At 41.0% G+C, this 22963-nt stretch overlaps 3 protein-coding genes across 3 annotated transcripts; 2 read left to right on the top strand and 1 right to left on the bottom strand.

Moving 5' to 3' along the window:
* The first annotated feature begins 231 nt into the window (after positions 1-231).
* LOC121169987 (olfactory receptor 1468-like) lies at positions 232-1185 on the top strand. The gene has a single exon (XM_041000838.1). The coding sequence runs from the start codon at positions 232-234 to the stop codon at positions 1183-1185; it is 954 nt and encodes a 317-aa protein (XP_040856772.1).
* A 6940-nt stretch (positions 1186-8125) lies between these two features.
* LOC121169986 (olfactory receptor 1-like) lies at positions 8126-9073 on the top strand. The gene has a single exon (XM_041000837.1). The coding sequence runs from the start codon at positions 8126-8128 to the stop codon at positions 9071-9073; it is 948 nt and encodes a 315-aa protein (XP_040856771.1).
* A 7319-nt stretch (positions 9074-16392) lies between these two features.
* Positions 16393-17352, bottom strand: LOC121169983 (olfactory receptor 1E2-like). Its single transcript, XM_041000835.1, has one exon. The coding sequence runs from the start codon at positions 17350-17352 to the stop codon at positions 16393-16395; it is 960 nt and encodes a 319-aa protein (XP_040856769.1).
* Between the last annotated feature and the right edge of the window lie 5611 nt (positions 17353-22963).

Raw genomic sequence — 22963 nt, 5'->3', positions numbered from 1 at the left:
GGCAGACCAGGTGTGCATTACATTTACTGAGGATGACCACGAAGTAGGTAAAGAGAAAAGGCATATTTTTGCATCACAAAAAAAAAAAACTTCTTGTTTTAAAAATGGTGGGATAGTGAGATGTTAAAGATATGTGAAGGAATAAGTCATCCATAATTAGCCATAGTCTAAATATAGAAATTATCAAGTTTTGATGGCATCTTTGCTCTTTCAAGGTACTAACAATAGAGCATGACAGGAAAGAACCAAACCACTGTCTCAGAGTTCCTCCTCCTGGGCCTGCCCATTCATCCACAGCAGAAATACCTATTCTACATCTTGTTCCTGGCCATGTACCTGACAACCGTCCTGGGGAACCTCATCATCATCATCCTCATCCGAATGGACTCCCATCTCCACACGCCCATGTATTTGTTTCTCAGCAACTTGTCCTTCTCTGACCTCTGCTTCTCCTCTGTCACAGTGCCCAAGTTGCTACAGATCATGAACAGCCAAGTAACATCCATCCCCTATGCAGGATGCCTTGCTCAAATTTACTTCTTCTTCCTTTTTGGAGATCTGGAAAACTTCCTCCTTGTGGCCATGGCCTATGACCGCTATGTGGCCATCTGTTTCCCCCTACACTATACCAGCATCATGAGCCCCAAGCTCTACCTCTCCCTGGTGGCACTGTCCTGGGTGCTGACCACATTCCATGCCCTGCTGCATACCCTGCTGGTGGCCAGACTGTCCTTCTGTGCAGATAATGTGATCCCCCACTTTTTCTGTGACATGTCTACTCTGCTGAAACTGTCTTGCTCTGACACTCATGTTAATGAGTTGGTGATATTTGTCATGGGTGGGCTTGTTATTGTCGTTCCATTCCTGCTCATCACCTTGTCCTATGCAGGGATTGTGTCCTCCATCCTCAAGGTCCCTTCTGCACGAGGCATCCGTAAGGCCTTCTCCACTTGTGGCTCACACCTGTCTGTGGTGTCTCTGTTCTATGGCACAATTATTGGTCTCTACCTAGTTCCATCAACTGACAATGCTCCTGCAAATGAGACTGTCACAGCCATGATGTACACTGTGGTGACTCCCATGCTGAACCCCTTCATCTACAGCCTGAGGAACCGAGACATCAAGGACTCCATGAGAATTAATTGTAAAAAAAAAATTACATTTGCCTATGGTGGTAGCTCTTAAATTTTTTAATGATTTTATCTCATACATATATTGATACAATATCGGAATATTTTTCCAGACTCTTTACTTCATCATGCAGTTATGTTAAAATGGCATACCATGTAATCATTTATTATATGAAATAAATAAATTTGGGTGGGCAATTTAACTAAGCAATTGGATCTTAGTGACATGGCAATGCCTTCTTTGTTTGCTCCCACTCCAGCCCTCCAGGAAAAGCAGAATGTAAGAATGTAAGAACTGTTTGAAATCATCTGCATGTATTGCACTCTGAAATCATTATAGGACTTCCATTATTCTATCCAGAACACTTTCTACGGCATCATTCCTGAAGGGTTCTCTGGAATCTTTGCTCAATATTAAATTATGTCAAGTGTGCCAATCTCCAAGCCAAATACTGACTGTGTCCTGTAAATATTCCACAAGTATGAATATGATCCACCCATGTTTCTTCCATTGATTTGCAGCTACCAAATGACACAATGGATTCTGGAAAGATTGAATTACCATATAAAAAACCATAACTTTGCTACATATATCATACTCTACAACTAATCCAAAGATGCCCTAGGTCCTAACATCTGGATGAGTGATGAGAAGGTATCTCAACACATCCTGTCTTTAGAGTCAGAGAAAACCTAGAGCAGAAAGCAAGGAGCATGTGGAGAAGCATGGAAGTGAGGTGCTGCCAAGCTACATCCACTAGAGCCAGTGGGACTTGGCACACAGTTGGTTCCAAAATGTGTGGCTGAAACACAAGATGAATCTGGAAGGATCTAAAACACTGCCTCACAAATATGTGGTCTGCAGTTTTTCCACCAGGGATTATAATGGCCACCTCACACAACTGGAACTTTAAGTACATCATCAATTTTCATTGATATGTAAAAGTGTGTATACACTTGGAGGAGGGGTTGTCATTCTGACTGGGGTAAAGTATATTGACTATCAAGGGAAAGCTGGGCTCCTCCACACAAGGGCAGCAGGGACAACTGTGTCTGAAATTCTTTAAATACCACACAGTATTTTCATTTCTATCAATAAGCCAAGTGAAACCTAAAAAAATCAATACGGGTGAAGATGCAGCATCTGTGGGAATTAAAACTAGCCATGTGTTATTATGGAAAGATCATCAATGGCCAGGCATGGCCAATGGGAAGATGAACAGCAACTGGGTCTTGGGATTAGAAATGCCACATGTGACTTCATGGAGAACGTGGATTTAGCAAGCAACAGGACATTCAGGGAGAGCAGTAGGAAGAATAGTGGTGGTGGGGAGTGGAGCAAGATAAATGGAATAAGAATCACGGCTTCTCTTGTAATCATTCCTGAGGTAGAATGTACATGATAGGGGAGAGCTCATCATCTCTCTTAGTCCTGTCCTGCTTGTATTTCCACATGTGATTGGATCACAGAAGGCTGGTCTTTGTTCATTACTGCTTTCCTCTCTCCTGGGACCTGTCTATAGAGATATGGATGCAGTGACAGATCCTGACACTTGGACATCTTTCCAAGCATCAATGTGTCCTTCAAGGTCATGCTGTATGCAAGACAAAGCCTAAATTCTTGCATGCCCGTGATATTTTAAAACAGTCACAGTCCAGTCCCTCTTCATGCTATACTTCCTCCAATCATTCTTCTTCACCACACAAGATGACATCCTCTGACAGGCTGCTTAAACATCCATCATGAACTTCTCCTCAACCCACCTTCCCCTAAAGCACAGCTTGCGGTGACCAGTGACTACAATGAGTTCCTGCCCCAGAGGACTAGAGAGCCCTGTCGCAGTGCAGCCATGGGCAATTGCTTGGTTTCTAATGAGTTATTCCAGGCTCTGGACTCCTTTGGGATGCAGGGTCCCATAGGTCCAGGGATGAGGAGAGCAAGACATGTAAGAATGAACAACACAGATACAGACCTGTGACTACAGAGGCTGTTGCTTCCGAAGTCTGCAGTGAATAGAGAAGGAAGTAGCAACTTGAGTCCAGGCTCCAACTCACCATCAGTAACCCTGGGTAAGTGGGGTAGCATGGTGAATGAGCTGGTAATAACTTGGAAGTCTCCCAGCCTGAGGGTTGTGGCTTGCAGGTGGTGTGGAGATCTGCTGGATAGATCTTCAGAAGCAATAACTCTTTCCATCTCCCTGCCTCCCACAACTGTGCCACACTGCAGAAATACTTTAAGTAATGTCCACTATTACTACTTTTGTTAAATGATAGTAAGCAGTATTCTCATTTACTGTAAAATGTATTGTCATATGAGTATACATTTCAACATAACAGTAGAAGTGTAAAGCTGTATTTTTAGAAAAACATTAATTAGTTCATTTGTTTTTTTATTTGAAAGGCATAGTAACAGAGGTAGAAGGAGTGACAGAGACACAGAGAGATTTTCCATCCACTGCTTCACTTCCCAATTGGCTGCGATGGCCAGGGCTGAGCCACCAAAGCCAGGAGCCAGGAGTTTCATCTGAGTCTCCCATGTATGTGGCAGGCACCCTACTACTTGGGCCATCTCTCACTATCCAGGCACATTAGCAGGGAGCCAGCTGGATTGGAAGTGCCATAGCCAGGCCTTGAGCTGATATCCATATGGAATGTTAGCATTGCAAGCAAAGGCTTAACTGGAAAAACTATGATGCTGGCCCCATAAGCCAGTCTTTAATGCAGCAGCACTTAGCCTCATCTTAGTTTAGAATCACCTCTGTGGTGATTCTAAAAGCATTTAAAAACTCTACATTCCTCAAATGTGGTGATGTTCTTGTTACATTTATCTGAAGGCATCCAATAACCTGCATTTCAAAATCAACATACATCCTCAACGCTAACGTGATGAAGGTGGTGGTGCCCTCACATCCACAGCATTCACACCATCAGGGTGTACATTTAACATGCATTAGAAGATCTACTGAGTCAGTGCTCTTAACTGAATACCAAGTGGATTTTTCAGAAACTTGACATTTTGTTAGCAGTGCCTTTGCTAAGTCCTCTTGCAGTCCAAGTTGAAAACTACTGATGTGATAGCTACAGAAACTCATTGCACAATGGTGGAGGTATCTAGAAGCAATGTGTCTGGCTTTGATCCCTGATCATACTCCTCATACCAGAGATGGGTCCCACTCATTCACTAGGGAAGCTGAGCCATAGGAGCCTTCATGTCATGTTCCTTAGCTGTTTCTCACAGTGTAGTCCTAGCACATGATATCCACATGTACCACCTATTAAGGTGGCTGTTATTAAAGACCAACCACAGGGTACAGATATCAGCATTTGGACCCAGTTATGTCTCATTTAGGAAAGGCTCTTAGCATAACAGTTTAATCCAATGCCTATCATATCAGCATCTCAAAAAGGGAATCTGTTCAATCCTGGCTGCTAACTTCAGATCCAGATCCATGCTAATGAGCCTTAGAAAGCAGTGGGGAAAGCTCAGATGCTTAGGCCTCTGTGTGCACATGGAAGACAGGGTTGACTCCTGCAGCCCCTGACTCCTGGCTTCAGTCTGTCACAGCCCCAACCTTTGCTTGCATTTGGATAGAAAATGGATGGAAAATCTCTGGCTTCTTGATATTTCCATCTCTTTCTGTAATTCTTTCAAATAAATACATAAAAGTATGTTCTGTGGGAAAGTACATGTTATTCAAAACACTTTACACCAAAGTAAATTTATCCTTTCAATTCCAAATCCCCATGAACTTTTTAAAGTCTCTCTCTCTCTCTCACCCCCCCGCCACACACAATTCATTTGCAAGACCTACTTCATAAGATTACAGGGACTAATTAAACTGAAATCACCACAGAATGTCTGCAGGTGAAGACCCTGGAAGTACCCTGATGTTAAACCCTGATTGAAAAGGAATATGGAAACACAAACTGTCTTCTTATAGGACATCAGGGACTTCAGAACTTCTGCTAAGATCTATGGAATCTATGGCACTCAGCACATTGTGGAGGACAAACTACCCAAACTCTAATTATTTAAATGTTAAACACTATAGAAAATACCTTCAAAATAACATCTATAAAAAATATTTTAGCAAAACTTGCCACTGAATCTTATCCACACTGATATACAAAAACATTACAAATCAGGTGCCAAACTCTGAAGATCTCCAGGAAGCAGTTCAGGATAGAAACCATGTTTCCTTTTATTTGTTCTGTAATTTGTTAAATTATCATATTTTTTCCTACATGAAAACCCATGCTGTTGTGTTCATTTCAGCATAAAGGTATTTAGACTGAGTCAACTCTCTTGCTGGAAATAGTAATATAACTGAAGAACCCTAATGGTTTATAAGTACAAAATTATATTTTTAGCTTGAATATGTTGTCAGAAATTGGCAACCAGTAGCTAAGGCTAGAGACTGTGTTTATAGATAATTTAATAGATGCATATTTTAAGATTTTCTTATTTTTATTGGAATGTCAGATGTGATTTACAGTGAGAAGGAGAGACAGAAAGACATTCCATCTCCTTGCTTCCTCACCAAATAGATGCCACGGCTAGAGCTGAATTGATCCAAGGCCAGGATCCAGGAGCTTCTTCTGGGTCACCCCATAGGTGCATTGTGCCAAGGATATGTGTCATCCTCTACCGCATTCCCAGGCCAGAACTGGATGGGAAGTGGAGCAGCTGAGACAGGAACCACCACCCTCATGGCATCCCATGGCTTGCAAGGTAAGGATACAGGCATTGAACAATAAAACCCTGCACAACAGAAGTATATATATTTTTTAACAAGTGGGATTTTTTCCCCCTTAAACTTCAAGGAATTCATAAGAAAAGTGAATGAATGTTTATGAGTCACCAGCAGCATCCGGGTTCCAAGTTCTGGCCTTGCTGCAGTTGAGACGAAGCTAGACATCAAGGGCATTTGATGTTAGGGAATGAGATCAGGATGAAGTGGAAGCACATTAACAGACCTCACTACCTGTGGAGACACACAGAAGGGTTAGCTGAACAGGTGACGGGTAGAACGCTGGAAGGATAAGTAGGGTCAAGGCAGCTGAAGGAGGCAAGAGAGGGAATGAAGGCAGGAGGGACATGGCAATCAAAGTCTGGAAAGAGAAATGAACGTCAACTAAACCATTCATTAGAAAGGAGATGCTGGTGGGGCTGACTGTGTGGTGCAGTGAGTTAGCTCCCCCGCCACACTGGCATGCCATATCTGAATGTTCAAGTCTCTGTTGTTGCACTTGCAGTCCTGTTTCCTGCTGCTGGAGAGACCCAGCTGGAGTTCCTGACTCAATTTCAGCCACTGAGCCATGTGGGGAGTAAACCAGCAGATGAAAGAACTCTCTCCCACCTCTCTTACTGTCATTGCCTCCCAAATAAAACTCATCTAAATAAGAGATAAGTGTTAAACCTCATGTTAAGGGAAGCTTTTGGACACTAGCTCCTTCACTGTTTTCCAGAAACTTTTTGGGAAAAGCTATTAAACCACCCTGAAAACTGCTCTTTTCATCTTTAGCAACTTGATAAGATTAGCAATGGAAATGAAGAAATTACTTTTTCAGTTGAAAGAGCTACAGAAGAGAGGGACAGATCTTCCAGCTGAGCTGGCCCAAAGCTGGGAGCCAGGAGCTTCTTTCAGGTCTCCCACATGGGTGCAGCAAGCCCTTGGGCCACCCTCTGCTGCTTTTCCACACCAGTGGCAGGAACCCGGCTGGAAGTAAAACAGCTGGAACTAGAACCAGTGCCCACAAGGATGCTGGCACCATAGGGGGGGAAATTAGCTTGTTCTACCGCAGTGCCAACCTCAAGATATCAGACTTTTTAATCACTATTCAAATACTGCACACTTATCCTTACATGCAGGAAGCAAAATTTTTTTAATAAATAAATAAATACATAATGAGGGTTGGCATGATAGCTCAATGACTAAATCCTCACCTAGCAAGCAAAGCAATTCATATAGCACCAATTCATATCCTGGCTGCAATACTTTCCATCCAGCTCTCTGCTTATGTCCTAGGAAATCAGTGGGTGTGGCTCAAAGCCTTAGGACCCTGCATTCGTGAGGGAGACCCAGAACAAGATCCTGGCTCCTGGCTTTGGATCGGTGCAACTCTGGCCCTTGCAGTCATTTGGGGAGTGGAGCAGCAGATGAAGAATCATTCTTTCTGACTTTGCTTTTCTCCATAAATATGATCTACCTTTCCAATAAAAGTAAATATTTTTTTAAAAAATTTAAAAATAGGAAGAAGTGCCTGTGTTGCCAATATTACTTAGAAAGGAATTGAGGCAGAAAGACAGATTAGTAAAAGAATGTTTATATAGACCAGATACAATAAGATGTCAACTTAGTCTTAGATTGTGATGGTGGGATGAGGTGTAGATGAATCAGAGATGAAAAGAGAAATCAATAAGAAAGCTAGATGGGCACTAAGGGTGAGAGAACAAATGAATTAAATGAAACTAAGATTTCTGCTATGATCCTAGATTCTTCTCAATTAAATATGAGAAAATGATAGAGGCACAAGCTGTTAGGAGTGGGAGCAGATAAGACTATGAATTTCCTTTGGGATCTCTTGAAAACTTACAACGTCCATGGACCATCCATCTAACGGTAACTCCTGAGCAATGAGATGTAGGGTTCTCAGTGCAGGAAAGAAGAAAGAACAGAATGTTACAGCATGTGAAAGTGAAGAAAGTCATTTATGATTAGACAGCTTCTTATTAATATGAAGAGAGAGTAATGTTAATTTAGCAGAGATGTAATAGACAATCTGCTGTTCGTTATGAGCTATAACAACAAGGACTTAATTTCTACTCCACAACAAACAAGCCATGCAGTCATTGATTGATGAAAAGCATTGTATCAGTGCTGCCAATGGATGTGAACAAAAGCAGAGTGGATACTTAGTCAATGCATTAAAAGAAACATAATCAACCACTGATAGACATTACTGTTTCCTTCTAAGGCAACTAGCAACAGAACATGACAGGAAAGAACCATACCACTGTCTCAGAGTTCCTCCTCCTGGGCCTGCCCATTCATCCACAGCACAAACACCTGTTCTATGTCCTCTTCCTGGCCATGTACCTGACCACTGTCCTGGGAAACCTCATCATCATCGTCCTCATCATACTGGACTCCCATCTCCACACGCCCATGTATTTGTTTCTCAGCAACTTGTCCTTCTCTGACCTCTGCTTCTCCTCTGTCACAGTGCCCAAGTTGCTACAGATCATGAACAGCCAAGTCCCATCCATCCCCTATGCAGGATGCCTTGCTCAAATATATTTCTTCCTGTTTTTTGGGGATCTGGAAAACTTCCTGCTTGTGGCCATGGCCTATGACCGCTATGTGGCCATCTGTTTCCCCCTGCACTATACCAGCATCATGAGCCCCAAGCTCTGCCTCACCCTGGTAGCGCTGTGCTGGGTGTTGACTACATTCTATGCCCTGCTGCACACCCTGCTCATGGCCAGACTGTCTTTCTGTGCAGACAACGTGATCCACCACTTTTTCTGTGATATATCTGCTCTGCTGAAACTGTCTTGCTCTGACACTAGTGTTAATGAGTTGATGATATTTGTCTCAGGAAGCATCTTTCTTGTCATCCCATTCCTATTAATAATCATGTCCTATGCAGGGATTGTGTCTTCCATTCTCAAGGTCCCTTCTGCACGAGGCATCCGTAAGGCCTTCTCCACCTGTGGCTCACACCTGTCCGTGGTGTCTCTGTTCTATGGGACAGTTATTGGTCTCTACCTGATCCCATCAGCTGATAATTCTCCAGTGAAGGAGACTGTCATGTCCATGATGTACACTGTGGTGACTCCCATGCTGAACCCCTTCATCTACAGCCTGAGGAACCGAGACATCAAGGGAGCCCTGAGAAGAGTTGATTGTAAAAGGATTTCCTTCCCTCTAAAAGGGTAACATTTAGGATTTATATATAATTACGACCTGCACCTATTTCGAATAAATTCTCAAGTACTAATCCAAATTCTCATCTTACCCAAGAAACCTCTCTTGAATTAATGCACTGTGTGTCTGTCCAACATGCAATAGAAATGGAATGTATTTGAGTGGTTTTAAAGAGAAGCAATCTGGAGGACTGCACTTCCTCTGTCTTTCCAAGAAGACCTGGAGACATAGCCTAAGAAATGCTACTTTGAATAATCCCTAAGTTGTGATTACTCTTCTATTATACAGATTGAGGATTTTCTTTACAACTTCCACAGAGGTTTCAAATCAGTAAGAAGGAAAAAGTTTGATGTGATACATAGCACAGAGATTGACTACAGTTCACAATAACCTTTTTATGCTTTCTAAGCAAATACTAGATAAGAGTTCCAAGGCTCTAATCACAAAGTGATCCATTATTTTCTTGATTCAACTACTACACATTGATACACATATTTAAATATCACATTATACCCTATACATGTGTCTGATTGTTGTTTATCAAATTTTTTAAATGTATTTAAAGTATGACTAAACATAAAATACCAGGAAAATAGTCTTTTGTTATTTTATCTGGAATTATGTTTTGAATATTGTACCATTTGAATTAGTTTTCTGTAATGGTAGAGTGCTTATATTCAATACTAACAAAACTCAAACATCTCAACCTTCAGTGTATTCTATGTACATCCTCCTGCAAAAGTGCTCGCATCCTTTTTTCTCCTCATTTCCAATTTGATTTACTTTTACAGTTACAAGGTCTTGTATGACCCAGCCCAAACCTTAGGGATGTAATCCTTTCACTATGAAGTAACCTGTTTCCACCTAGCAATAACTGGTGCTCACAGTCCCTGGAATTTTTTTTTCTAGCCTTGGCCTTTTTCTGCCATGTGGGGAGAAATATTTTTTTGTATGCCTATTTCTGTATGTAACTCTTTCCAAAACACACATTAAAGTACATAATATGGAAAAGTGCATGTGTTCAAAAAAATTTATACCAAAGTAAATTTATCCTTTTACTTCCAAATCTCCATGAATTTTTTAAAGTACGATATATGTCAGTCTCTCAACACACACACACACAATTCATTATAAGGACCTGCTTCTTAAAATTATATGAATTAATTAAACTGAAATCACCAGGGCATGTCAGCATGTGAAGATCCTGAGAGGTACCCTGATGTTAAAACCCTCATTGAAAAGGAATCTGGAGACAGAAATTATCTTCATATGGGACATCTGGGACCTCATGACTTCTGCTAAGATCTATGGAATCCATAGCATTCAGCACATTGTGGAGGACAAACCACCCAAAATCTAATTGTTTAAATGTTAAACACTTTAGAAAATACCTTCACAACAACAATAGCTATAAAAGACAGTGTAACAAAATTTGCCACTAAATCTTATCCACTCTGATAAATAAAAGCATTACAAATTATGTACATAACCCTAAAGAAGATCTCCAGGGAGCACTTCAAGGTAGAAACCACAGGCCTGGTGCATAGCCTAGAGGCTAAAGTCCTCGCCTTGAACGCGTCCCAATAGTATATGGGTACCAGTTCTAATTCTGGCAGCCTCGCTTCCCCTCCAGCTCCCTGCTTGTGGCCTGGGAAAGCAATGGAGTATGGCCCAAAGCCTTGGGACCCTGCATCCACGTGGGAGACCCAAAAAAGCTCCTAGCTCCTGACTTCAGAATGGCACAGCTCTAGCTGTTGTGGCCTCTTGGGGAGTGAATCAACAGACAGAAGAAATTCCTCTCCATCTTCTCCTCCTCTCTGTATATCTTTTGTTCTAACAAAAATAAACCTTTAAAAAAAGATAGAAACCACGTTTCTTTCTTACTCATTCCATAATTCATTAAATTATCATCCTATTTATTTTTCCATGAAAAATCATGACCTCGTGCTCATTTCAACATCAAGGCATTTGGACTGAGTAAACTGTATAGCTGAAAAAAGTAATATAACTGAGGAACCCTAATGATTTAGGGGCACAAAATTATACCTTAAATTTGATTATATTGTCAAAAATTGTTTCAAATATCTAAGGCTAAAAACTGAATCTGTAGATATTTTAGTAGATGTATTTTTTAAATTATTAATTATTTTTATTTTTGATGATTTTTACATAGTTGATTAGGATGTGAAGGGCCAAGGGCTAGAGGAAAGTGGGTGAGACCACCATTTTCACATTCTCTTTTTTCACTTCCTGTATCTCTGAGTAGGGGGGAGACAAGGAGAGAAGACACACCCCACCTCCCAAATGCCTCTGCACCCTGGGATGGAAGGCAGCCATCTGACATGACCCCAAGGTACCCGATGTGAAACATTCTCTGAGGGTTCTGCCCATGAGGTTTAGATAGTTCAACAGATCTGAATTACTGTTAGTCTTGCCACTCCAAGCATGGTAAATCTCTCCAGAATCCACTGGTTGACATAGTCCACCTTAAAGTCTACGTTCGTCCAGGTACTCACTGCCAACATTTTCTGGGGTAGTTGATCGATTTGTTCCGTCCTCCATCCTCTGTTGTGGCACCAGATGTCCTCTACAGACTACAATGCACTGCCATACCCTCCACGTGTACCTTGATATGCTGTCCACTGCTCTAAGCCACTGAGGAGGCTCAGCTCTGACACATGCACTCCACGGTCAGACCATTGAACCTGCAATTCTCTCCATGGTTGTGGCTCTGAATCCAGCGGTTCAGTTGAGGGAGGTTCCCCATAAAAACTCATCTGAGGTGATCCCAGACCTGATTTTCGTGTGTGTTTGCCAATACAGGGTCTGGCACAGTCCGTCACCCCAATCAGCTTATGCACATGCTGGTGGCTGCAATTACTGGGTCAGTTCTGTTTCCAGCCCTGTCTTCTATGCAAACCAATGGGTGTTGCAGCCCAGCCCAATCCTGCCCACCACACACTGGGCCTTCATGTACACTAGTGGGAGCTGCAGCCTAGTCAGAGGGACCCACAATAACCTCCACCAGGCCTGCCTCTGCCCTGGTTCCCATGCTTGCCAATACCTACAGCAGACTGGTCCAGTCTGTCCCACTTTCCATTCAGCTCTCATGCATGTCAATGGGCATTGAAACCTAATTCAATCCAACCAGCCCCACTATCCAGTCCACACAGTTGCTGGCAGGTGCCATTCTCTGACTAGCCATGCCTGCCCCAATCCTGGTTATTGTACTCATCAGCTGGAGTGGCAACCCAAGAGGGAAGTGCCCACTGTTTCCCCTTGGGGCCCACTCCAACCCCCCACATCTTGCACTCTCCAGGTGGTTCTGCAGTTTGACTTGACAGAATCAGCACACAGTGCCTGCATCTGCCAGCTGATGCTGAGGCAGAACCCAACCAACCCACACTCACTCTGACTTGTACATGCACCAGTAGTAACAGTCAACCCAGGTTGACTTTTCCCTGATCCAGCTCAAATACAGGCCTACAAGTATTGTAACCCTTTCCGGCTGGGTTTGCCCCCATCCAAACTCACACTCTCCAGTGGGAGTGGTGGTCCAGCAGGAGCGCTTCACATCCCCTACTATAGGCTTTGCCCCTCCCCTCAGGGTCTGGTTGGGTGCTGCACCACAGTCTGGCATGGCCTGCCTTTCCTCGACATTTGTCAGTGGGTGTAGTAGCCCTGGCTGGACCAAGCCCACCCTCGATTCCAACTCATGCTTGTGGGGGCTATAACCTTGTCTAGCCCCCTAGTCTTAGCCCTCCTGTGAATTGGCTTGTATTGTGACCCAACCCTGCCCAACCCACACTCCATTCTCGTATTCAGATTCACCAGCGGGTGATATGAACTGGCCCAGCCTGGTTCACCCCAGACCCAGGCCAAATGTATGCCAGTGGGTACTGTTCCTTTGCCTGATCCAGGCTGCTCCCTATCATAGCTGTTGCACTTACCTGCAGGGACACTGTGTCTTGAAAGAGGAGTTACCAAGCTCCTCCATTAGAACCTCTCCCAATGCCAGATCTCGTGCACACTGGTCAATAAATGGCCAGCACTACTTAGTCCACCTCCTATCCTAGCAGGAACAATGGCCTTCAACCCCATTCTGGTTTTAACTGTTGGATTATACAGCCCAGCCAAGCCTGGTCCACCCCCCGCACAACTCACGCATGGCTCAACAGGGGCAGAGACCTTGCCTAGCCCATCCTATACCAACCTACATCCACCCTGGTTCTCATGAGCACCAGTTGGTGCTTGAGTCTAGCCCAGTCTGGCGCAACCCAAACCCAGCCCACACCTTGCTGAGGGACACTACAGCCATGCCCAGACTAGACAGCAGCCCCCACTCTGGACTTCACACTCACCAGTGGGAATCACAACCCAGCCAGGGCATCCCCTTAGTTCCCCAACCATGCCTGTTCCCAGCCACAGATCTTGTGCATGCCATTAGTTGTTCGGACCCAGTTTGGCATAGCCCCTCTCCTGTCTTGGCCTTTGCCTTAGCCCTAATATCCCTTCCTCCCTTCCCCTGCCCTCATCAGGTTTTTCAAAGACATCATCTCAATCCACTCTATAGTTTCACTTTTGATTTGTACTAGTCATATTCAACAAGTAGAAAGCAAGATCACAGTTCTACTGGAGGATAAATGTGGGCTAAAAAACAACAATCACATCCAAAAGTGACCACCATTCCTACACAGTGTTAGTATTCTGCATTAGCTGCCAAACATGACAAAAAACATTTATTTGTGTTTTTGAGACTGACTTAATTCACTAATAATAATGTTATCCATTTTACTGCAAACTATATTATTTAATTGTTTATTACTAAGTAGCATTTCATAGTGTGTGTATCCATCAGTTGATGGACATTTGGACTAATTACTTATCTTAGTTATTGTGAAATGGCCCCAGAAAGAAGTCTCCTTTTAAACAGATTTTCAAAGATTGCCTCTGCTATAATAAAATCAATCATTTTAAATTTGTAATTTGATGAGAGTTGAAGCTATAGTATTTCAGCAATAACTTACCTCAAATATATGCAATAAAAAAACTCAACTTTAACATAGAATTATTTTTGTACAAACTGACAAGTTCATTCTTAATTTAAAAGAAAAGTGTAGAAAGTTTTCAAGAATCATTTGAAAAATAAAAGTAAAGCTCATTTGTGGTCAACAAAATAACCACATAATTTTTAAAAAGATTTATTTATTTATTGGAAAGTCAGATAGAGAGAAGGAGAGACAGAGAGGAAGATCTTCCGTTCGATGATTCACTCCCTAAGTGAGTGCAATGGCCGATGCTATGCCGATCCGAAGCCAGGATCCAGGAACCTCTCCCTGGTATCCCACATGGGTGCAGGGTCCCAAAGCTTTGGGCTGTTCTCCACTGCTTTCCCAGGCCACAAGCAGGGAGCTGGACGGGAAGCGGAGCTGCTGGGATTAGAACCAGCACCCATATGGGATCCCAGCGCGTTGAAGGCGAGGACTTTAGCCGCCAGGACATGCCGCTGGGCCCAATAACCACATAATTTTTAAAATTTATTTTAGCATATATTCATTCAGGAATTGACAAAAAGATAAATCAAGTGAGATAATGTAAATAGTCCTATGTTAGGCTTTCTTTTCTGATGAATATGGTATTTCAAACAATGGAGGGAAAAATATACTACTCAAAATGATACCACAACAAAATGGATATGGAACAATAGTAAATTAATTACTTATACTACATGTGAACATACTTTTCAAAGGCTTCAAACACTAAACAAAGCTACAATTGTAAACATATTTCTACAATAAAAATGTATGAGGAAGCTTCAACAGTTTCAGGAAAAATAAAATAAAAGGACAATGAAAATTTCAGTATGTTGAAAAAACCTAACATTTTTGAAACTTCTTGGGAAAAAAAAATCACAAATGAAGAATTTGAAAGAGACGTGACAGAGTATAGTTTAATATACACAAGATTAATATTCAAAACGTATTAAAAAGCCCATACCAAAGCACATTTGGAGTAAGTTCTAAAGTTCTACAATACAGTGGTATGACTCTAACTCATTATAATGCACCCTGAAGAATTGGAGAGGAGGAGCTGGTAGACACCAAACACAAGAGTTGAAGGAAAGAAAAGTCTAGTTGTCTAGTACCATTAGATACAGTTGGTATATGCGTTGAAAGATATACACTATGCATGTTAATCAAAACTGTTTAAGAAGAGAATAAATAAAAAGATGAAAACAAACTGAAAGAGTGTAGAAAAAGATGCTAAAATATAGCTCTTTAATTACACCTCCTTAAATTGTACGGTAACCAGGTCTTACAGACTTAAATATAATTAACTCACCTATACTCATTTAATTACAATCCAAGTTGAAAAAAAAAAAAGGTGTTTGTGAGCTAGAGTTTCATTTAGCAGTAAGCTAATGTTCAGTCTTTAAAATGGTGATAAAATTTCCATTCCCTCATGGCAATATCACAATAACAGAGTCACACAAAACAATGGAATGCTTATTGACAACTTGCAAAATAGTCAAAAGAATGAGATCATATGGTATCCACTTATAGATATTGCTTTACTACAACAGGATATGGTAATGACAATACACCACTCTTCCCCATGTTACAATCATTGTCATGAATCCTTCACCCAGTGGTACTAAAGTCTCTATCTTTAACAAAGAATGAAATAATGACTCTGGCTCCTTCCCCAGGCTTAAGCAAGCAGCATTTAGAGCACCAGGTATGACTTACTTCTCAAGTAAATACAAACCAAACTAGTGTAATGACACAAGACCTGAAGTTCATACTAAAATCAGGCCATTAAAAATGACAACACACAGAAGAAAATGAAAGAGAAGTATAAAAAGTGAATGACAGAGTATAGTGAATACTCTACAGAGAGACAAGCAAAGATAATAACTGAGAAACAACAAATCCAGCCTAGAAGCAGCAGGAGACTGGGCTGATGGCTCTCGGTCCATTTATCATGGGAAGAGAGAGTCTCATTTAAACTGCAGTTGTACTTTAAAAAGAATACATGACAAGTTAGTGGATTTTATAACAAGAGACAGAAACTTTAATGAACACACTGGAAATCAAGCCTCCTCAAGAGGACCTGAAATTCAGAGACAAAAACCTACCTAGCTGGTAGATGAGCAACGCCTTCACAATCCAAGGACAAAGTCGCTTCCCATTTACTACCAGACTATCATGCGGTTCCTCACTGCAACAAAAAGTTCTATAGTGGTTAAACACAAGTCTATGACAATGTGTGTGTGTGTGTGTGTGTGTGTGTGTGTGTGTGTGTGTGTGTCTATGTGTGTGTATGTGTCTTTAAATCCCATGGGCTGCCATTAGGCTGAAGAATGTCTTTTTACAAACAACTCTTCTCAGGGCTCCCTTGATGTCTCGGTTCCTCAGGCTGTAGATGAAGGGGTTCAGCATGGGAGTCACCACAGTGTACATCATGGACATGACAGTCTCCTTCACTGGAGAATTATCAGCTGATGGGATCAGGTAGAGACCAATAATTGTGCCATAGAACAGAGACACCACAGACAGGTGTGAGCCACAGGTGGAGAAGGCCTTATGGATGCCTCGTGCAGAAGGGACCTTGAGGATGGAGGACACAATCCCTGCATAGGACATGATGATGAGCAGGAATGGGATGACAACAAAGATACTTCCTACAACAAATACCAACAACTCATTAACACTAGTATCAGAGCAAGACAGTTTCAGCAGAGTAGATATATCACAGAAAAAGTGGTGGATCACGTTGTCTGCACAGAAGGAGAGTTTGGCCATGAGCAGGGTGTGCAACAGGGAAGGGAACGTGGTCAGTGCCAAGCACAGTGCTACCAGGGAGAGGCAGAGCATGGGGCTCATGATGCTGGTATAGTGCAGGGGGAAACAGATGGCCACATAGCGGTCATAGGCCAAGGCCACAAGCAAGAAGCTTCCTAGGTCTCCAAAAAACAGGAAGAAGTACATCTGGGTGAGGCATCCTGCATAGGAGATGGATGGGACTTGGCTGTTCATGATCTGTAGCAACTTGGGCATTGTGACAGAGGAGAGGCAAAGGTCAGAGAAGGACAAATTGCTGAGAAACAAATACATGGGCATGTGGAGATGGGAGTCCATTCGGATGAGGACAACGATGAGGAGGTTCCCCAGGACAGTGGTCAAGTACATGGCCAGGAAGAGGACATAGCACAGGTTTTGGTACTCTGGCTGGATGGGGAGGCCCAGGAGGAGGAACTCTGAAATGACACTTTGGTTACTTCCTGACATGATGTGTGGACAATGCCTTTGGGAAGAAATAATAGTGTTCTTTAAAACCTGAATTTGAAAAGCAATCAATTTAGGGTACAATCTCAGCTACTCTGCTAAAAGATGTTCTTCTTTCATCCACATTGCAATCATAATAATCTCTCTACTCCTCTTGCACACAATTATAATCCCTAACCTACATCTTTTCTTCACTTCTTTTTCACATGCTACATTGTTCTGTTCTTTCAAAACCAATCCAATCTATTCAGTCTGAGGCATCACATCTATTTGTATTCCTCCTAACCAGTCATACTCAAAGATACGGTTAGCTCCACCTCTGTCAGTCTCTTACATGTTAATCTCCCTCAGGGTTTATTTTCATAAACACTATTCTCTTATCACCATGCACATCCACAAGAAACCCTATCTCCTCCACTGTTCAGATGACCATTTAAATATCCACATGGACATCTTTCTTCCCACAGAACTCTGGATCCCACTGTTCAATGATTGTCTTGCTAGGTATGGGATCACAGGCATCGTGTGCTCAGCAAGTCCCAAATGAAACTCAAGGTCTCACCTCTTCCCTCTCCCAGTCTCCTCCTGTTTCATTCTTATATTTTGGGGAAAGGAATCCAGAATCAAATCAAAAGTTACTGAATTTTATTTCATTCATCCCTTCTCTCACCATGAACTCCAATCCAGTACATCCTACAGATGTGATCCCGAATTCTCACTGTATTTCGTACTTGTATGCAACTACCACAATCCCAGAACAAGTTGACAACTTACCAGGACACTTTAACAGCTTCTCAATCCATGTCTCTGCTTTAGGACAACCTCCCTCCAATAAAGCTGTTCTCAAACTGTGGAGTTCCTAGAGTGGAAATCCCACTGTCACTGTTCTCCTAATATCAGAGAGTTTTTACAGTTATTTAAAAAACAATCATTTTCTTGGAAAAACACAGTTACAGAGAAAGAGAATGAGCACTATCAATTCACTGGGCTATCATTTACAACCCTATTCAATTCCCTAGTTTAGACTACATATTTATGATAACACCTGATGATAGCAATGCTGTGGTTCACAGACAGGGCTTGGGTAGCAAGGACACACATTGTCATTAAGCAACATACTGGTTTCCTTAAATAGACTTAAAAAATACTGTTTCTATTCTGTTTTTAATAGTACATATTATTTTTAAAATAAACAAGGAATGGGCTCAGTAGCCTAGTGGCTAAAGTCCTCACCTTGCATGTGCTGGGATCGCATATGGGTGCCGATTCTAATCTTGGCGGCCCTACTTCCCATTCAGTATCCTGCTAGTGGCCTGAGAAGGTAGTCGAAGATGGCCCAAAGCTTTGGGATCCTGCACCCATGTGGGATACCCCAAAAAGGCTATAGACTCCTGGCTTTGGACTGGCTCAACTCCATCAGTTGTGGCAACTTGGGGAGTGAATGACCAGACCAAAGATCTTCCTCTGTCTATCCTCCTCTCTGCATATCTCACTACACAATAAAAAAAATTTTTTTAAAGAAATAATAAACTGCTACTTTAAAGCCTGCCTCACATACTAGTCACTATGCTGATATGAGATCATGTCTTGCATAAGAAATTGTACTTAATCATTAAAAACAGTACAACTGGCAGCTTTCATTTAAAACACTTATAGATTCTCAGAAAATCTTGGCATCAGAGCAATGCAGAAGAGCACAGTTAATCATAGCCCAAGAACTACCCAGCAGAACACCAATGACTCATTAAAGGAAAACCCACAGGTTGGATATGCACAGGGGCACCAGTTCATTCCCTCTCCTGCCTAACTTACCCAGGCTGCTCGGTAGGGCCCTGACTCATGGTCCTGCGCCCTTTAGTTATTGCAGGTATGTGAGATGACAGCCTATGTAAACACTACCTATATCTGTGCCACTCCTCTCACATCGCTCATTTCACCCATCCCTGGGCCTACTGGGACCTGCAACCTGGGGGAATCCAGATCCAGGAGGAATTCATTACAGACAAAGTAATTGTCCAGGACTCTCAGGGATGGAGTCTCTGAGTCCTGCTGGAGAGTGCTCACACTCACGGATCACACCTGACTACTGGGAAGAACGGGGTGACAAGAAGCAGTGATGGTGCTTGATCATCTCCTGTTTACACTTGGAGAGCAGTCCTGTGAGAAGGGTGCTGACACTGGCAGGATAAAGCACAATGGCTGGAGAAGCCATAAAAATAATCAGATTGTAAACGTTCTCAAACTCCTTAAGAGCATGGTTATCTTCTGAGGATTGCATCTATGAAACACTTGAAATTTGTAGCTGTTTTATAAGTAAAACAAAACTTCAAGTTACACAAGAAGCCCTCATGGGCTTCAAGCCAAACAAACTGAAAGATACACACCTTGAAAGATTCCCAAGAGACCTTGTCTTGTGAAAGAAACACAATTCTCTAAAAATGTAACCTAAGAGAGCTAAATCTGCCTCTGGCAATGCTCAAAATTCTGTGACACCACCATATACAGAAACAGAGAAAGCACAGATGACAGAGAAAAGGTGAACTCTCCAAGATCATGTCCAATTCTACATTGAGTCAAAATAGGAAAAAAACTCAGATTCTTATCCCATTGAGTATTACCTCTTTCTCTCTCAGCGACAACTTTAGTAGCAGCCATCAGCACCACCTCAACCACTCTCCACATGTCAGATTACCTCCTGGGGTCACATTGCCTGTTGCAACAACTAATCACAGGGCTCTAGTGGGCACTTGTAATTCCTTCCTCCACCTTCCAATGTATGTGGCCCTTCCCTTAGGAACCTCAGCTGCATGAGGTTGTGTGTGCAGTGATATCATCCAGTCTTCATTCCCAGGGTGCTGCATCCTCACTGGTTTAGCCTTTAAGTGCTGCTATGTGTTGATGAACAGCTATTTGGGATATGGAACATCTATTTGGGGTATGGAAACTGTGTCAAAATTGTTCTCTGGAATTTCAGACACAGTCGTTGGTATTCCCTGTCCTCCAGGTGATCAGTTTCAGCCCCGTGTGTGAGGCAGCATGTGGTCTCATGTTGTTCTACGTAAGGACCACAAAATGACTGATTGGTAGGCTCAACTTCCAATTTGGTGAAACCCTGGTTACCCCTTGTCAGAAGAACACTTCACTGAGAAAGATATTCTAATGTCTTAGCCACGGCTTCATGAGTCCTATCCAGTTCTGCATCACTTGCTGTATAGATGTGAATTTACAGCATGTCCTTTATTCTGTCCCATTTGCTCCTTGTTGCTACCCTGGGGCTTCTCTGCCTCCACTAATAAGAATGTCATGGAGAACCTTCTCAGCTCCCTTTAACTATAAGGATCTGTGGTTTAATTGTAGAGTCAGAGGTATGAACTGACATGGGGTTTTGCATATGTAAACCTAATTTACCCAGGCCACTAATTTTATACTGCTTATCTTTTCCAGACTCTTTTGAATGAATTTCCTTTGCATCTTTATTAAAAAATCAATGGATGATGTATGACTAAATCTATTTCTGGACTTTCTTATCCATATTCTCAATTCTGTTCTGTATTGCAATCTAAGAAATACTAAGTCTTCCAACCCAAAATAATTCCTAATTTCTTCTTCAATTTCTTCATCTCTATTTTCTTTAATATATTTCGCAGTTTTCAGGATAATGATCATACACATACAGCAGTCCCTCCCTGTCTCCATCCATGGTTTTCCTTCCTGCAATACCAGTTACTCATTGTTTTGTTCTAATATTTAAATACTTAATTCATAAGGTTTGGATTATGCTTCATTCTGAGTACCACAATGAGATCTCCTGCTGTCCTGCTGCACCCCAGGTAAGAGTGAATCCTCTTTGTCCATCACATCCACTCTGTATACACTACCGAGCCCTTAGTTACCCGGCAGCCATCTCAGTTATCAAACTCTCATGGCATCGTAGTGATGTGTTCAAGTAACCCTTCAGTGATCTCCTAAGTCTCGGTCACAATGTCTATGTCATGTGTCTTACTTCACCTCATCATATAGACTTCCCATCACCTCACATCACACCAGAAAGGTGAGCACAATACACTGTTGTATTTTTCATGAGAGTCAGAGTATATGTGCATAAATTATGCACAATGCATTACTCTAATTGTTCTCTTCTTAATAGCTATTTAAATCGTTTACTGTTCCTAATTCATACATTAAATTTTATCATATATAGTCTATATATTCCAAGGAAAACAACACCTAAATAGGGTTTGCATCTATTATGGTTTCAAACATCCACAAGAGTCTTCATATGTACCTCCATGGACAAAAGAGGATACCATATTTTAGGATTCATTAAAGGTTAACTGACATAGGAGTATTTTAGAGGCTACTTTACTTTTTCAGTTTTACATGTCATTTCCATATATTGCTAATAAGTGAACATATAATTATATCTATTATATTACATATAGTATATAATACAATATTAAGCTTTACATAGTACTATATATTATATAGTAATGTTTTATATATTAATAATATATTATGTATCAAAACTTATGCTATTATGTTTGTATCATATATTATTAAATAACATACATACTGTTTTATATTAATATAGTAAATGTTACAGTATAAATTATATATTTATCTTATACAGTATAGTATTTATTACATATTATAAGCCAATATATTAAATATCTTTATGTGCAGTTATACTATTATATATTATAGATGGTACATATTATACCATATGCATAGAATATATATTATATAATTATTATGTTTTCTATTATGAGTATTATATATTATAGACTACATGTACAAAATATTATCTATATAATACAGTTTATGTACTCTATAAATATATATTCCATGAGTATATACTATATAACATATAACATGATATATCATGTTGTATTCTATATAACTATAAAGTGCTAATATATAGCATATAATACCTTATATATAATATATACTTCATAAGATTTATTGCTTAATGTTATCTATAATGTAATAGATAATAAAATATTAATGTTATATTAATACACCATTAGTATATCACATATATAATTACAGAATTATATTATTATTATATGATATGTATTATATGTTATATGAATTATATTATATGTTAGTAAATACTACATTACTTTACATTTTTATTTAGGTACTAATTCATGCCATATTATTGTAGTTTCAAATAAACATATACTTATTTACAAATAATTTTAATAGGTTGAAGTTGTACCCTGTGTCCTTTCTAAACTCATTTATTGGTTCCAGAATACTTTTTAAAAATTGTTTTTCGATACAGCTATTTGAAACTGGGGTCTCCCTTTACCCTCCCCAAGTTCCCTCTCCTCCCTTTTGTTCTCTCCTTCAGTTTCACAATGTGTGGTCTTTCGTGAATTTTCCCAAGTTGACATGCTGCTGCTGTAGTGTCGCTCAACCACATAGGAGACTGTCATTTAATTGTGGATTCATCTTGTATCCCAGGGCTCTAATGTAGGTACAATGAGGATTAGATCTTCATTATTTATGGGCAATACCAATAACAGTGATAAAAGATACATTGACCACCAGGGATGATTATAAACTATCAGCCTCTTATGCATGGTTGATTAATGAATTGCATCACAAG

This window comes from Ochotona curzoniae, unplaced genomic scaffold, assembly GCF_017591425.1.
Source record: "Ochotona curzoniae isolate NIBS_2020 unplaced genomic scaffold, NIBS_Ocur_1.0 scaffold_2453, whole genome shotgun sequence".
Classification (NCBI taxonomy): domain Eukaryota; kingdom Metazoa; phylum Chordata; class Mammalia; order Lagomorpha; family Ochotonidae; genus Ochotona; species Ochotona curzoniae.
The sequence above is the reverse complement of the archived record's forward strand: the minus strand, read 5'-3'. Positions and strand labels throughout refer to the sequence as shown.